This window comes from Talpa occidentalis, unplaced genomic scaffold (genome assembly GCF_014898055.3).
Source record: "Talpa occidentalis isolate TD23 unplaced genomic scaffold, MPIMG_talOcc4v2.1 talOcc4.18, whole genome shotgun sequence".
In the NCBI taxonomy this organism is placed as follows: Eukaryota; Metazoa; Chordata; class Mammalia; order Eulipotyphla; family Talpidae; genus Talpa; species Talpa occidentalis.
The window spans coordinates 17,089,470-17,107,069 of NW_023601851.1; the positions used below are offsets into that span (position 1 = coordinate 17,089,470).

The 17,600-nt window shown below is 45.3% G+C and overlaps 1 protein-coding gene across 1 annotated transcript in view; it reads right to left on the minus strand.

Moving 5' to 3' along the window:
* The window catches only part of LOC119250737 (zinc finger protein 300-like), a 68,311-nt gene that overhangs the window by 5,299 nt on the left and 45,412 nt on the right, over nt 1–17,600 (minus strand). Inside the window, exons 4-7 of the mRNA XM_054697776.1 lie at nt 10,245–10,427; nt 9,140–9,283; nt 1,287–1,449; nt 949–1,041 (exon numbers count right to left, since the gene is read on the minus strand). Coding sequence (XP_054553751.1) covers nt 949–1,041; nt 1,287–1,449; nt 9,140–9,283; nt 10,245–10,427 — 583 coding nt within the window. The remainder of the gene's footprint in view (nt 1–948; nt 1,042–1,286; nt 1,450–9,139; nt 9,284–10,244; nt 10,428–17,600) is intronic.

Genomic DNA, 17,600 nt, shown 5'->3' on the forward strand with positions numbered 1-17,600 from the left:
TTCCCACGAGAAGGTGGAATTGCACAGGTCACACTGCTCCCCAAGGTATGAGCCCCCAACCTGAAACTCTTGGTGCCATGGCTTTAGAAACCACCACCTCAGGTTCCCCCTCCCATGTCACAGAACATCCCTTCCAACGCTGAACAATTCTGGGTTCTCCTCAGCCTCACAATTACTATGAGGGCGGTCACAAGGCTTGCCCCTGAAACACTACTCATGTTCTAAATAACTCTCCAGTCAACGCCTCTCTATCCCTTTTGAGTTAGTAACCTGCTCAGTGACATCTCCAATAGCAATACATAGCCTCTATCCCAGACTGCAGAGGGAACTATAAATATGACATGTCAGTGCAACCCATTCACCTCACCTGAGCTCTGAAAGAAAAGAATTAATCTCTATAATGATGCATACGGAGCACACACAAAAACAACATCCTCCACTTTGTTTCATTCATGCTGGTCAAACATCCTCTGTGGCTTTACCTCTCTATTAATAAATGTATTTATTACATATTCTTTCCTCACAGAGTGTATAACTTCAGAATGTAAAGATCATTTCTGTGAGTACTGTTGCTCTCCCCTCTCAGAAAATTTACCAGGTTAAACTTCCCATAAACATACGGAAAGAATAAAAAAATTCCTCAACAGGTACCTAAAGAAAACAGTCTATGAGAATAAACTAAGAGAACAGAGAAATGTGATTACTGCAGAATAATCCCCACAGTATCAGGGACTGCATACTGGTTTAAGAACATAGACAACCATCATTAAAAGAGCAGTATGAAATTCACAAGAGAGTAATATTTGGGAACTGAATAAAGAATCAGTTTGATATATGCAGACACACTCTCCAAGGTTAGACACTGGAAAAGCACCTCAGTGTGGCCAATATCACTGGCCACACTCCCAGCCTCCTCTCAGCCTCCCGGCCTGGCAAGCACTGACTGACCTGAGAGGTCCTGGTTTGGGGGAACGTCCACAGTCCACGGCTGTAATCCCTGCTCCGATCTGATGCTCTCCTTAGGATCGGTAACACAGTGCCCTGTGATGAGAAACAGTGTTGGTCTTCAATTAAGTTCAACTTCAGTCTTTGAAAACTAACAAATGCAGTGTGAAGAGCTGTGCAAAAGAGGCCAATCTGAATCTTTCCCAACAAAAACCGAAACACCCACAATGTACACTGCCTGCCATGTTCAACCTCACCAACACTCAGTTTCATAAGCAAGTGCACACTTATCGGTGCAGAAGACAGCATTGCACTAGAGTGTTACACTGGAGCTTCCTCACCTAGGGACACCAGGTGATTGCAGGTCTCCAGCATCACATCCCAGTACAGGGTCCTCTGAGCTTCACTCAGGTACCGCCACTCCTGCCATGTGAAGTTCACAGCCACATCTTCAAATGACACCATCGCTTCTGAGGGAACATTTCTCATCTCAGGGCCGGCAGCCTGGGTCAGACAGAGCAAGTGCAAACACATCTTATTTTGTGGGTCTTCGGTCCTGTATAGAATTTACAGTTGAAAGAGCCTCGCCTCTACATTCACCCCTTTGGTCCTACAAGTAGAACTATAACTTACCTTATGTATTTGAAGTGTCTAAGATTCTAAGAATAAAAGGATGAATATAATTGGCTCCTTGAGGAGCTGATAGCCTGGCTGGCAGGTGTAACAGACACACACCCGGAATCATGTGCTAAAGGAGTTTCATAACAAATGAAAAGCATGTGCAACTTTATGCCAATATTTTACTCCTGTGACCTCAAAGCCTGGTATCTTCAACTCACAGTAAACAAAAACTGAACCCGAAACCAGAATGTTCAAGCAATGAGGTGGGAAAAAGCACAGGTAAGAGATGTTCAACTACAAGCAAGTATAAACCAGAGATGCACTATTGGGGGGGGGAGGGATTAGGGTCAAAATAAGGGGGGTGGGATGTATGGGGACTATAACCAAGATGAAAATGCATAACTTGTGCAGAAATAAAAAAAATGATGTAAAATATATATAAAAGAAAATTTTAAGAAAAGATGTTCAGCTGACAGAGTCAGAAGAAGACAGAACAGGTAATCACTTCTGAAATGGAAGGACAAAGGGGAGGAGAACTTGGCAATAACTTGGTGGCTGAGGTACGAGGAATGTTTTCCTAATATGCTGTCCGCATGATGGGCTGGTAGACACTGGAATTCACATACAACTTGACATGTGTCTGATAGATCAGGAAGTCTAATCTGAAAACAGAAATTTGGGAATCAGGGCCTCCCTGGTGGCACAAGAGTTTAAGTCTCAGCACTATGAAGCTATCGGCAGCTGCTGCAGCACGAATTTGATCCCCAACCAGGGAGCTATTCACAAGGCGCAGAAAATATCTCCTGTCTCCCCACTGCTCCCCTCAGCAGTGTATTTCAGTCAGTCTGCCTGTTCTGTTCCCTGCTCTGTCTCTGGTGAATCCTCTCACCCCCTGCACCTGTGGCCTACACCCAAGCGTTTATATGCATACATAAAATAAATATTAAAGAAAAGAAAGAATTTGGGAATCTCCAGGATATTATTGATAGTTTTCATCACCGTAGGGGAGAACACAGTGACCAGAACAAAAGGTATCGAAAGAAGAGGAAAAACAACTAGAAGAGACAAATATTTCTTTTGGAGAAAGAAAAAAAAATAGATCATAGCAATAAAAGAGTTTTGAAAAATAAGATACACGGTATAAGAAAACAAACATCTTAAGAAAGCCGTAAATTCATTCCATCATTTCCTTTCCTGTGTAGTAAATCCTGTGCACCTCCACATACATACAGAATTGGAACCCATTAAAATAAATTTCCATTTGTATTAGCTAAAAAAGGATTCAGAGTATTTTTCCTCAACACAAAACAAGTCCTTGACACAGCCACAGGCGACATCAGCATTCCCAGTGAGAGGAGGGCTAACAAAGATGCTCAGTGTCCCCTATTCACAATGGGTTTGGGTGACGCTACGTAACAACAACAATAAAAAGACAACATACATAAAAATGGTCATAAGTAGTTATAATTCATTCTTGGAAAACTAATGAAAGCCACAGTAAAGCGACTCTGGAAAGGAAAACCCAGTGAGCAGACTATGAGTATAACTCACACCCGTGTTCACACAAACAGGAGCTCCTGTACGCTGCCAGTGAAATGACGAAACAGTAAGCAATGCATGTAGCGGAACCAAGGGCAGAGACTTGCTGGAATAAAGAAACCCAGAGGGTTAAACAATGAATTAAACAAATGCAAAGACACAACAGCATCCAGGACACGATGAGCCTGCTGCACTGACAGCAACTCTCGCAAGGTAACCCGGCACATCCCAGTTCTAGGAAAACAAAAATGCGTTTATTTACAGGCTCATTGATTAAAACACTAATATGAGAAATAAAACAACAGCAGAGAGAAGGTGGATGGCTCATTACTATGCACAGAAACTCAAGGGACCTCCCAGCAGGAGTGGGCTCAGGATGCCATAAAAGGACCGCATGATGAAATGGGACAATACAATCCCCTCTCGCTTACGAACCTGTTCAAAATGGAAATGTGCAGCAATGAGTAAAGGACTGGAATACACAGTTCTGCAAATCACACGCCCAAGCGGGTCCTAACACATGAACGTTCTCAATACGAGCAGTCACGAAGAAAAAATGAATGAGACAAACAAGAGATGAGATTTTACGTCCGCTGGGATCGCAATGATTTAAAAAGAAAGAAAAGAACAAGTACTGGCAAAAATTGGGACCTGGCTCCCTTGAGCACTGTTGGGGCAAACATAAATGATGCAGCCAGGAGGGAAGTTAGGAAGGTGATTCTTGGGAAAAAGGGAACTCAGAATGACAGGAGGACCCACCCCCACCCCAGGGTGTTCACCAATAGCAGGGACAGCAGGAACGGGCAGAGACGTTTGCTCACCTACGGTCACTGCACCACCAGTCATTACAGCCCAAAGCAAAATCAACCCAAGCCCCAGGTGATGGATTAATGGATAAATAAGACTGGAAAATACACAAGAGAATATTAATGAGCCTCACAATGGAACTAAACAATGACACACACTACAATATGAATGCACTCCTGTAGGATACCTTTGAAATGACAAAACAGTTAACAATGCAATAAAATAAGAGATTCACCAAGAAAACAAGGTGTAATAAGACTCCATTCATACAGGTCTGAGTTGTCAAACTCTTGAAAACAGAAAGTAAATGGTGGACACAGGGGTGAGGGACAGAGCAGTTGGGAGCGAGAGTTTAATGAGTACAGTATTTTATTACTGGGAAATGAAAAAATCTGGAAGGTGGTGATGGCTGTATAACACTGTCAGATACTAAAAGCCAAAGAACACCACATGCAATAACAGCGAAAGGAGACTTTTTATTTTACATTTAAATAAAGGGTCAGGGGCTTTCCTGGTGGCACAAAGGTAAAGACAATACCTATGGAGCTGTCCCGCAGCCACAGCAGCACGAGTTCAATCCCCAGCCAGAGAGCTACCCACATGGCATGGCAGACCTCTCCTGACTCACCCACTGCTCCCCTCAGCAGTGTATTTCAACAGATTTGCCTGTTCTGCTCCCCACTCTGTCTCTGGTGAATCCTCCCCCCTCCCACACCTCTGGCCCATACACCAGTTTTTGTATGCATAAATAATTTCATCTTTTAAAAAATGAATGAATGAATGAATGGAGGGCCATGTTTACTAGGAAAAGGAGAAAAAGAAGCAACAGTCATGCTGGGCAGAAGAGCAGCCACTGCTGCTCCCCACAGTGCAAAGGTTTATAAAATGAAACACTTGCATGGTCACAGGTGACAGAAGAGCTGGTAAAATTAAGTTGCAAAATATATTCATTCTATCAATATTCTATAAACATCTATCACAATTAAAAAAAATCTACCATTAAGCATAACTTCAGCAAGAATCATACGTGTGACAAATGCAAACACACCTACCATACTCCAGACTCGATGACAGAAACCTGAAGCTCTTTATTAAAAACTACATTGAGCATCACTGACATAAACTCCCAACAACCAAAGGTCAAATGATGAACATCTGCGCTACCTGGTTTTACTCAGCAAGTGTCTGTGTCATGACCCTTGTTCAAACGTGTCCCACTGACCCCTGAGCACTTTCTCCCCCTGAACTCTGAGGTGTCACCACACCCTGGCCAGTCTGAGGCAGAAAAGTGAGCAACCTCATCACTGAGAAAATGTACCCATCAGGTTTGGCCAAGAATGAGAACTGTAATGTGAAAGAAAGTGAACACACACACACACACACACACACATGCACGCACGGCGGTGCTGTTGTTAGCAACCATTAAGATATCAGGTAATACTGAAGAGTAACTTGCAATGGGTGAGACTAAACTCTGGAACAGAGAAATCCCTTTCTGGTGGTGGGAGACCTGGGCTGACAAAGATCTAATTCCACACGGGAGGGCACAACACAGGACAAGGTTTGCATGTTGCATGAGCAGCAGGTGCCATCGGGACGGCTACAGGTGCAGTCAGGTGGGAGCCGAGCCTGTGGTACTAGGCCTGGGCAGGAGGCCCACGCTCAAGTGTAACTGGCAGAAATGGCAAAACACAGTTGACTGACTCACTCAGGAGAAGTGCAGACTGAAGACAGGAGACCAGATCGGAACACAGGGACTAGCTACATTCAGAAGCACAAGATACTCAAGCATGCAGGGACACAGAAAAGAAATCATCAGAGAGACCATGACAGAAGCAAACACAAATTTGCATCTTCCAAAACACTGAAGACGGAGGAAAACTCACCAACACATACAACGAGGTCAACATTGCCCTGATCGCCCCCCCAAAAAAAGACAGCATAAAAGGGAAAAATAGACCACCACCACCAAAGAACAGAGAAGTGAAAATCCTCAACAAATTCCAACCGACTGAATACAGCAACATGGAGTCTCCCTGGTGAAGCAAGGGGTTAAGGCAAAGCACTATGAAGCTATCCACAGCCCCTGCAGCATGAGTTCGATCCCCAGTCCGGGAACTCACCCACATGGCACACCTGACCTCTCCTGTCTCCTTGCTGTTCCCCTTAGTAGTGTATTTCACCAGATCTGCCTGTTTTGTTCCCCACTCTGTCTCTGGTCAATCCTCTCACCCACCACATGTCTGGCCTGTACCCCAGCTCTTATATGGATAAATAAATCAATCTATAAAATTCCAAGTGGAGTAAATATTTGGTGATGTACTTGACAGAAAATATAGGGACACACTAAGGACAGTTGTCCCAAAGTGCACTAGGGAACACAACCCCAACACCCAGGGAAACAAAAGCAAAAATCAACAAGTGGGACACCACTAAACCTAAAAGCTTTCATACCTTAAAAGAAACCAGCCCAAAAACTGAAAGGCAGTCTACAGAACAGGAAAAGAATCTGCATGCCACACATGTGACAAGGGGCTCATTCCAAAATTTATAACATCCCCAAACAATGTGAGAAACCAACTGATGACTCAATTAAAAATGGACAAAGGGGGGCCTCCTTGGGACGCAGCCTATGAAGCTCTCCACAGCCTCTGCATCACGAGTTCAATCCCTGGCCAGCAGGGAGCAACCCGCATGGCGCAGCAGACCTTTCCTGACTCCGCACTGCTCCCCTCAGCAGTGTGTTTCAGTAAGTCTGCCTGTTCTGCTCCCCACTCTGTCTCGGGCGAATCCTCTCACCCTCTGCACCTCTCGCCTGTACCCCAGTTCTTGTATGCATAAATGAATAAATCTTAATTAAAAAATGGACAAAGGAACTACATACACTCTTCTCTAGAGAGGGAATTCTGACATCCTACAGACAATAGGAATGTTCACCTTAACTTATTTTAAGAGAAATGTAAATTAAAAGCACACTTAGATGCCACCTCACCCTTGAGAAGGCCCAAATGAAAATGAATGGATTTATACAAAACGGGGGTTGAGGGGTGAGAATTTTATGGGGACTATAACGAAGATGTAAATGATTACACTGTGCAAAAATGAAAATGATGTAAAATATGTAAAATAGTATTTAAAAAAATGAAACACTAAAAAAAAAAAAAATCAAATATGGAATGAACAACGCTGGAGAGGGCACAGAGAAAAGGGAGCTCTCACCCACGGCTGGTGGCCATGACAGTCGGAACAGACCCTGTGGATGAGGGTGCAGATGTTCTTAAGGAAATAAAAACGGAAATTCCATATCATCTGCAATACTTTTACACATTATCCTCATGGGAAAACTCAAACACAAAAAGATTTATCTCATCCGTGAGCAGAGCAGATGTGTTTCCAACTGCCCAGTCATGGCCCAATCTACATCCCTTTGGCAGAGGCAGGGCAGGAAGTGTGGAGCACACGCAGGGGAGCACTGCAGGGCTGTGAGGAAGGAGCAAAGGGCCACACTGAGGATAAAATGGGTGGGCAAGGAGGTGATATTGTTTTTTTTTTTTTTTTTAAAGATTTATTTATTTATGCATACAGGAGCTGGGGTACAGGCCAGAGGTGCGGGGGAGGAAGATGAGAGGATTCACAAGAGACAGAGCAGGGAACAGAACAGGCAGATAGACGGAAATACACTGCCGAGGGACACAGCAGGCCAGTCAGGTCTGCTGCGCCATGTGGGTAGCTCCCTGGCTGGCCAGGGGATGGAACTTGTGCTGCAGAGACTACAGACAGCCCCATCGGTTGCATCTCAACCCCTTGTGCCACCAGGGAGGCCCCGTGTGGTGCTATTCTTGAGTGAAATAAGCCAAAAAGTAAAGACACATATGAGATGGCTTCACTCATCTGTGGAAAATAAATACCCAAAAAACATTTACAGCCAAAATACTTGAATAAAACTTGAACAGGGTCATTTGAAGGTAAAGATGACCACCAGAGGGAACAGGGAAATGGGTGGAGAAGTTAGGGAGGGAGGCAGACGGGGGATGGGCCAGAGTGGTTTGGTAGAGGGGAAACAAGGGGTAGGGCAAGACCCATTAGGATTGTAGGAAAAAACTGGCAACTATTTCAGCAGAAGGCTTTTAGTGCTACACATGTCAATGACAGATCGAGGAGGGAAAATAAGTAAAAGAATAAGAAGTATAAGAAGCTTTAAAACAATTAAAAAAAAATGAAATTTCCCCAAGGTCACACACGGTGTTCTCAAACATGGCAGGAACTTTTGGAGAGTGTAACTGGACTGGAGAGCAACTTAGGGTGTAGTGAGTGTCACTAGAAATGCATTCAGACCACACCAAGGAGAAATGCGCAGGAGCAGTGGAAACAACGGCCAGAAAAAAGGACTCTGAAGAGTCTACTGGGCACCTTCGGTTTGCAGGCCACCTGAGAGAAAGGCAGGGGCAGGTATGTAAGGATCCCCCATTGGACTCAACGGCACACATGCCAAGACTGATGCCTGCATGAAAGTCTCCGAGAGTTGTACAGGACACAGTATATGATTTTAGCTACTGCACAGAAACCTTAAAAATTCAGTTGGGGACTCCTGGGGGGCGCAAGGGGTTGAGCGTTGGGTTGTGAAGCCGCCCGCAGCCTCTGCAGCGCCAGTTCGATCACCAGCGAGGGTCCCACATGGCGGGAAGACCTCTCCTGCCGCCCGCTGCTCCCCTCAGCAGTGTACTTCGGTCCTTCTGCCTGCTCTGCTCCCGCTCTGGCTCTGGTGAATGCTCTCACCCTCCCGCGCTTCTGACTGTACCCAGTGCATGTATAAATAAATAAACAAATCTTGAAAAAAAAATCAGTTGTCCTTTTTAAGACATGTGGCTCCTTCACCCCCATTCTGCACTCAGGTCCTCAGGCCCCATCCTCCCCCTCCTCCCTCACCCCGCACCGGACCAGCGCAGAGCGGGGAAGTGTTTCTGTCCAGCGGGGTGAAGAGCCACAGTCCACACCTTCAGCGTCATCAACCGTGACCCAGGTACAGACTCTGACTCTGCGCTGCGTGAGCACCAGGGCAGAGCCCAATCTTCACACATGCTGGACATGTGAAGTGCCTGGATCTATGCCACACCTTCCTCTGGTGAGGAATGTGTCCCTGGAGAAAACTCTATTTCTAATTTACGTGTCCGTTGAGATACTCCCATAAAGTCAATGCACCGCGACCCAAAGCAAACACAGCACTCACCAGAGATTGATCCATTGTCGCTGCTCTCACAGAGGCATGAGGGCTCTGGAGCGGCACTGGGAGAGGCGATGGGGTCCAGCACATAGGACGGAGGCAGCTGCACGGGGTCCTGGAGTCTCCTGTCCAGAGCCCGCCACACGCTGCCTGGAGACACCAGAGAGTCACTGCGGGTGACGGCCGTGTTACAGAAGGGGCAGGAGAGGCCCCGCGAGTCCATGAGCGGCAGAACCTGGGTTTACGGTTCACCATAACTTAACAAAGGTGACACTGCCCACTGCCTGATCAACAGTCACGCCAAGAACAACAGTATCAAAGCTGAGGAGTCACTTCAGAGTGTGGACAAGATTTACAACGAGATGATGCCCCGAACGCACTGTTCTGCCAGGACACCCGGCAGTGGCTCCGCGCAGCTTCCCGCCCTCCTCTCTGTGGACACCTGGACAGTGACTTGGTTCCCCCCCTCCCCGTGGGGTGTGCATGTCCAGGCAGGAGGCCAGAATGCAGCAGCCAGCAGGACGCCGCCTGGGGGCAGGAATGCGAAGTGCGCCTGGAAATTCAGACAACTAGCCTCTAACGACCCAGGAACTCCCTGAGCCCCCCCTGCCATCCCAGTTTCCCGGGACCTCCCCGCACCCACAGGGGCCACCTCCCCAGGCACCCCGCGCGACCTCACCCGCCCACCCTGGGTCCGTGAATCTGGCCCCAGGCGCAATACCCACCCACCCACCCCCCCGGAAACGCAGCCTGGCTCTCCTCTCCCTCACACCCAGACTTTGGGGGGCCCAGAGGAGTCAGTGCGCATGCGCACAGGCAGACCCGCGCTTCCCCAGGGCCCCCGCCTTGGGGACCCCTTCCCCCGCCCCGGGAAGACCCCGGGCAGCGTCCGGGGTCAGGGCCGGGCGGCCGCGCCGGGGACACCCCGGAAAGGCCGGGACGTTCTCCCCAAAGGCCCTGCCCCGCCCCCACGCGCGCTCCGGGGGGAATTGGTTCCAAAGCGCCCGACTCCACGCGGCCGGGGCCCCCGCTCGCCCACGCCCCCCGCTCCCCAACTCCCTGGCGTCTCCGCTCACCCGAGCCCGGCCTCCCGGAACAAACCCGCGCTCACCTCGGGGCGCCCCAGCGCTCGCGGAGGCGCCAGAACGTTCGAACGGACGGGGGCGGGGCCGCGCCTGCGCAGATCGCGGAAGCCCCGCCCAGAAACCTCCGCGGGAACCACAGGGGCTGGAGACCACATTTCCCACAACCCCTTGCGCAGCCCGTCGGGCCGTCGTCGGGGTGGGGTTGCAGCCTGGAAGTGGGAGGAGTGGAGGTTGAGGAGAACCGGCAGGTGGGCGAGGCCCGTGAAAACTGCGGGGCCCATAATGGGTTCAGGGCTCTGAGGGAAGAGAGGTCAACGGGGCCGCCCTGGGGCTGAAGGGGTTAAGCACCGCGCTGACTGATGAGCTATCTGCCCCCTCCACAGCAGGGAGCCTCCCACAGGGCTTGGCAGACCTCTCCCTTCTTGCCCACTGCTCCCCTCAGTAGTGTATTTCAGTCAGTCGGCCTGTGCTATGCCCCACTCTGTCTCTGGTGAATCCTCTCTCTCTCTCTCTCTCTCTCTCTCACACACACACACACACACCCCTTTGGTCTGCACCCCAGCTCTTGTATGAATAAATTTTAAAAATATACATAAGAAGTTCACATACAGTCTAAATAAGACATTCAGATATCAAGACACATTTCATCAAAATCAACATTCAGGTATTTAAGAAGCATCTTGACCTGATACCTGGATCACAGAGTCGGTGTTCAACATAAAGATGCTTTGCTTAGCTAATGTGAATGGACAAGAATTCTACGCTGTTATGAAAAGCTCACCTGCTCTTTCATCACATGCTTGTGAAGATTTCTTTTGGCAACAACGTCCAATAATATTCATGGCTCCATTACTACCATGAAGAAACATGAGGATATTAATAAACTGTTAGTGTATTCCCTGAAGGAGAAAATGATGAAATGAGTTGAACTTCAGCATGTTACCGTGTCTAACTTTTATGCCCACAATAAAGTCCACGACTCCTCTGGGTGATTTAGATCAATCATTGCAGTCAGCCACAAACAGCATATCCATTTAGATTTTCTTCATCCATGATACATGACACCATCATAAATGTACCCAAGCAATTAAGATTTAAAGAAACTCATAAACTGGAGAGGATCCCTTAGATGTTTGACACACGAAAGTCAAATACATGACTCCACCTACATACCAGGAGAAAGCCATAGAGTGAAGTGATTTAGGGCTGAATTATATTTATCAGGTCTCTTCACAATATCTCAAGTATGGTTGATAAAAAAAGGACAAAGAAAATAACTATACAGGGCCCCAAACCATCATCTTGAACTCTTATTTATTTTTTTAAAGATTGATTTTATTTATTTACGCATACAAGAACAGATGGGTAGGCCAGAAGTGTACGGGGTGAGAGGATTCCCCAAAGACAGAGTGCAGAGCAGAACAAGCAGATTGACTGAAACACACTGCTGAGGGGAGCAGCAGATAAGTCAGGAGAGGTCTGCTGTTTCATGTGGTCAGCTCCCTGGCCAGTGACCAAACAATAGCTTCATAGTGCTGTGACTTAACCCTCTACTCCACCAGGAAGGCCCTCAGACTTTTTAGTTATGCTAATATTTAGTGTTTTAATGTTGGCTTATGCTCCATAACAATTTTATGACTTAAGGAATGTAAAGTGTTTCTCACTTCCTACTTTATTGCAATATCATAATATGAATCTAAATTGCATTATAAATTACTTAATCATATTTTCACTTCTTTCAAGTTTCCAGTATGAAAACCTGGTGGCTTCAAAATTCATATTTAGACAAACCACTCATCACTTTCCATTTACAGTTTCTCTTGGTTTTCACTCTCTGATGTTTAGGATCATCTCACTTCTAGTTAATCACTTTGACACTTCTGGTTAAACTTCTGGACTTCTGGTTCAAGACACCAAAGTTGGGACCTCACTGGTGGCACAAGGGGTTAAGACACAACCTATGTAGCTATACGCAGCCACTGCAGTACGAGTTGGATTCCAGGTCAGGGAGCTACCCACATGGTGCAGCAGACCACTCCTGTCTCGCCTGCTGCTCCCCTCAGCAGTATATTTCATTCAATCCGCCTGTTCTGTTCCCCACCTTGCCTCTGATGAATCCTATCACACACCCCCACCTCTGGCAGATACCCCATTTCTTGTATACATAATAAAATAAATCTTGAAAAAAAGAGACTAAAGTAAAAAAGAAAAATTGACTTCACAATTTTAACATTTCTCTCTGATGTGAATTCTCTAATGTAGAGTAACACTTGACTTGCGGTGAAAGGCTTTGCCACATTCTTCACATTTGTAAAGTTTCTCCCCAGTATGAATTCTGTGATGTTGGCTTAAATGTGATGAATGGTAGAAGGCTTTGCCTACATTCTTCACATCTGGAAGGTTTTACCCCTGTATGAATTCTATGTTGTCGAGTAAGACATGACTTATTGTTAAAGGCTTTGCCACATCCTTCACAATTGTAAGGCTTCCCCTCAGTATGAATTCTGTGAAGCTAAGATATTTAAAGCCTGACAGTTGGTTAAAGGCTTTCCCACATTCCACACATCTGTAAGGTTTCTCCCCAATATGAACTCTCCGATGTCGGGAAAGGTGACACAGCACAGGAAGGTGTTACCACAATCAGGACGCGTGTAGGCTTTTCTCCAGCATGAATCCTTAGATGGTTAGTCAACTGTGGATGCCAATACAAGGCTTTACCATGCTCCTCACACTTGTGAGGTTTCTCTCTGTGATGTTCAGTAAGTCTTGGGCTTCATTTGGTAGCTTTGTCATATCCTTTAAAATTGTAGTTTCTCATGAAGTACATGATGCTGGAAAAGTATTGAGGACTCCTCAGTAGGATCCTGTGTAGATTTTTCATCTTCCTTTCTAATTCTCTGATGGTGAGAATGACATGACTGAAAGTTTAAATCTATCCCACATTGACAGTGTTTTGAATAATAATTTGCATTATGGACTAGGGGACTTCCCATATGTTCCAACATTCTTCTCAGAGATTGTGTCTTGTTAAAAATGTCACGTGGATCTTTGCTAACAGAAACATATTTATCTCTACCTGCAACAGACGTAAAATGGAGTTTTACCCAGCATGGTTTACATGCAGGATCACTTTGTACAGGAGGAATTGTGTTATGTATAATTGTCCCATATTGGGAATCTTCATTGCAACAACTGTTGTGCCCTTCACATGTCTCTTGACATGTCTGGTCTATCAATAATTGTAAATTCTCAAAGGTGCCAATTCCATCTCCTCCCGGTCCCACATTTAGCAACAAATCTTCTGTGCCTGACTGTGGCATGGAGACCTGGTTGTCTTGAGAAGACAGGGCAGGAAGACAATGAGGAATAACTACCCCACGCACAGTACTCAAGAAAAAATACTTTAAAAATTTAAGACATAAAATTAATACCATATAAAGACCTCTGATATGATGTTTGGATAGGTAACATCAGCACTAGACAGCAACACACATGCTTATGAATAGGCAACGTCCCTAGGGAAAGGTACATACATAGCAAATACTGATATAACCCTAGAGTAAAAATATTGTTTCTGCTTCAGAATTTGGAAATATGGCACAAAAAAATTCATAGATTCATGTTATAGAATACAAATATCATGAGATATAATTTGTGATGTCAGTAGGGTTAGAAATGTTAAAGAGTGGAGCTTTGGTATGCAGCTGAATTTACATGGTTTTCACTTTAGAAAAGACTGCCATAACTATTCAACATGCTATGGAATGCCCATGAGAAAAAAAGATACCGTAAAATACATGGAAAAGAAATAAAAACAGAGACTGATGTTATGTGTACATAGGTTGGATGACAATGCTTTACATTGTTTGTAAATAATATTACAAACCAATATACCTCCATTAACATCAAAATGTGTGAAAGTGGAGGGAAATCACCAACAAGATAGGAGAGAGGAATTAAAGCATATAAGAAAAGGTCAAAAAATATACAGTGATGCAGTAGGTTGGAAATGGGGTATAAAATGGCTGAGAATACTGCATCCACAGTGGCGCAGCGGGTAAGCGCTGGGTCGCGAAGCTGCCCGCAGCCTCTGCAGCGCTGGTTAGATCTCCGGCCACCAGCGAGGTCCCACATGTTGCGCAGATCTCTCATGCTGCCCACTGCTCCCCTCAGCAGTGTACTTTGTCAGTCTGCTTGTTCTGTTCTCCGCTCTGGTTCTGGTGAATTCTCTTACCCTCCCATGCTTCTGACTGCACCCTGTGCTTGAATAAATAATAAATAAATCTTAAAAAAAAAAAAATTAGGGCCTCCCCGGTGGCGCAGTGGTTGAGCACTGGGTTGCAAAGCTGCCCGCGGGCTCAGAGGCACCAGTTCGATCCCCGGCTGCTCCCCGACCACCAGAGGAGGGTCCCACATGACGCGCAGACATCTCCTGCCGCCCGCTGCTCCCCTCAGCAGTGTACTTAGGTCCATCTGCCTGCTCTGCTCCCCGCTCTGGCTCTGATGAATTCTCTCACCCTCCCTCACTTCTGACTGTACCCAGTGCATGTATAAACAAAACAAACAAATGAAATAAATAAATAAATAAATAAATAAGCATGCCTCTATAAAAAAAAAATTAAAAAAAAATGACTGAGAATCGAGGAACCACTCTTTAACAAAGGTTAACACCTCCCTTTCAGTAATACTTTGGTGTAAATAAAAGTCCACATTACAATGGCAAATGTGTCTGAATGAATTAAAAATAACACCAATTCAATCTTACCTATATGACACTCAACATAGCCTTCAGCGCACTATGTGGAATGTAAGCATGGAAATAGATTCTATGAAGACTAATCATGAAAATGGAGCCGTGTGGATCAATCTAATGATATTATCTGAGGCTAACGCATCACAGAATGAAAAGAATGACCCCAGAAAATAACAGAAAACTACCTGTTTTGAGAAGTCATTGTAATATTATCTATACACTAAGATGAGGTCCTGAATGTGTGCCACAAACAAAGACAGAACTCAATGCAGAAGATGAAAACAATAAAATCAAGGAGAGGTTCAAGGCCCAATTGCAATTGGAAGGAAAATAATGTTATAAATTCAGGAATCAGAGTTGACAAACGGGTGAAAAATAATTCGAAAAAAAAAAAAAGATGTGGTATATAGACAGGATGAAATACTACTGAGCTATGAAAAATGATACATCTGTCCTGTGCAACAACAACAATGGAATGCTGGGGGTGGATTATGCTCAGTGAAAAGAATCAGAAGGAAGAAGACTTACTGGATGGATTCACTCCTATATGGACTTTGGAAAAACAAGGCAAAGAAACTGACAGTACAAACCAAAATAAACTCTAGGGATAGGACTGCAGAATGAGGGTACAAAGAGGGAAGGACAGTGGGTGTGGGTGGGTACAAAAGTGGCAGGGGATTCAAAGATTTATGGAGAAGCCCACAATGCACTGGTGGTGGGTATGGGGGTGACAGACATCTGAGGATATGATAATCTATTCCCTGAATCACGAAGAGTGAGGTAAACCCATGGTTCCTTGATTCCAAAAAACTAAGCAATACTGAGAAAACATTGCAACAAAGCAAACTCCCCAAAACTTGTGATTCAGAAAACAATACTAAGAGGTAATTTTGAAGCATTAAACAATTACACTAGCAATAAAAGAGATCTCAGTTGAGCAATGTAACTTCACACCTCCAGGAATTAGAAAAAGAACAATTTTAGCTCCATATTGGCAGAAAGGAGGACATTGAAAAAAATAAGAAATACATAAATAGAGCATTATGACCAAGAATCAGGTGCTTCTCTATGAAAGGAAGTCTGGATTTTGAAAGATCAACAAAATGGACAAAACCTAAGTTCAATTCAGTAAGAAGGAAAGACAGAGGACTCAAGTGTCAGAGAGGAGACGCCCCCAGGGAGAGCAAGACTAAGACTTCTCTTCACATCCCAGGGCTCCATTTTTTCGCTCTAACAAGATGACCAGCTTGGGCGTAGACACAGCAAGATCTGTTTATTAGGACAGGTGATATGAGATGGCCTGAAGATTCTCAAATCCCCAATACAGTATTGTGTTCAGTAGAGGGGACAGTATAGAAGGTTCTAGAAAAGGATCACTGCAAATACTTTTTCTGACAGCACCTTTACCAGAAATCATTGAAATTTTCATATCCTAAGAACCATTTCTACACCTGAGTCCTAGCAATGTGCTAGAGAAGCTAGGATTTTGCTTGTAGCCATAACACTTAAGTCACATATTTTCTTGAATGAGCACTCATACAGAGAGAAGGTTGCAGATCATCCTAAGACAGGAGAAATTTAAGCCATGATGAAACATCATGAGACTTTCCAACAAACCCACACTTTTTTCATTAAAATATGGACTTAAAAGTATCCGACAATCCTGGGCATCCCTGGAGCTCATCCACACGTGGTACAGGAAACACTGAGGGCAGGTGAGGAAATCTACAGGGATATTCTCCTCACCCAAGGACACCACATTTCTATAGGTCTCTAGAACCACGTCCCTGTACAATTTCCACTGTAGCTGGTCCAGGCCCTCCTGCTCCTTGTGTGAGAATTTGATGGCCACATCTCTGAAGGTCAAGGGTTCCTGAAATCAAATTACACAGTTACTATATGGCCACCAGCAGAACTCTAAATAGGACACAAAGTGAAAAGAGAGTTGTGAGGGGCCCCATGGTGGCACAAGGGGTTCAGTCTCAGCACTATGAAGCTATGAGAACCACTTAAGGACAAGTTTGATCCCTGGCCAGGGAACTGACTCACATGGCGCAGCAGACCTCTCCTGTCTCGTCCTCTGCTCCCCTCAGCAGTTTATTTCAGTAGATCTGCCTGTTCTGCTCCCCACTCTGTCTCTGGTGAATCCTCTCACCCCCCCTCGAACCCTCACCTTTGGCCCATACCTCACCAATTTATGTATAAGTAAATAAAATAAATCTTTAAAAAAATGGGGAGACCTGGTTCTGAGAAAGAAGAATGCCCTTACGCAGTGACATCCATGTTTACACAGCAACAGTCTAATGCACCCACTGAGCCCAGAGGATCACATATGCCCAAGAAACCACCATGGACACTATAATTTCAGTGACGTCAAATTTGACCCAGGGCACATAGCTGTACAACAAGGAGGCAGGACAATTGGAAAATTCATAGTAGAAATGGAGATGAAAGACTGAAAGGAAATTGTAGTTAATGATCAAATACTAAGCAAAGTGACAACAACAAAAACAATCATTTTTAAAGATTATTTTTTATGCATACAACAACTGGGGTAAAGGTCAGAGGTGCGGGAGGTGAGAGGAGTCACCAGAGGGACAAAGTGGGGCACAGAACAGGCAGACTGACC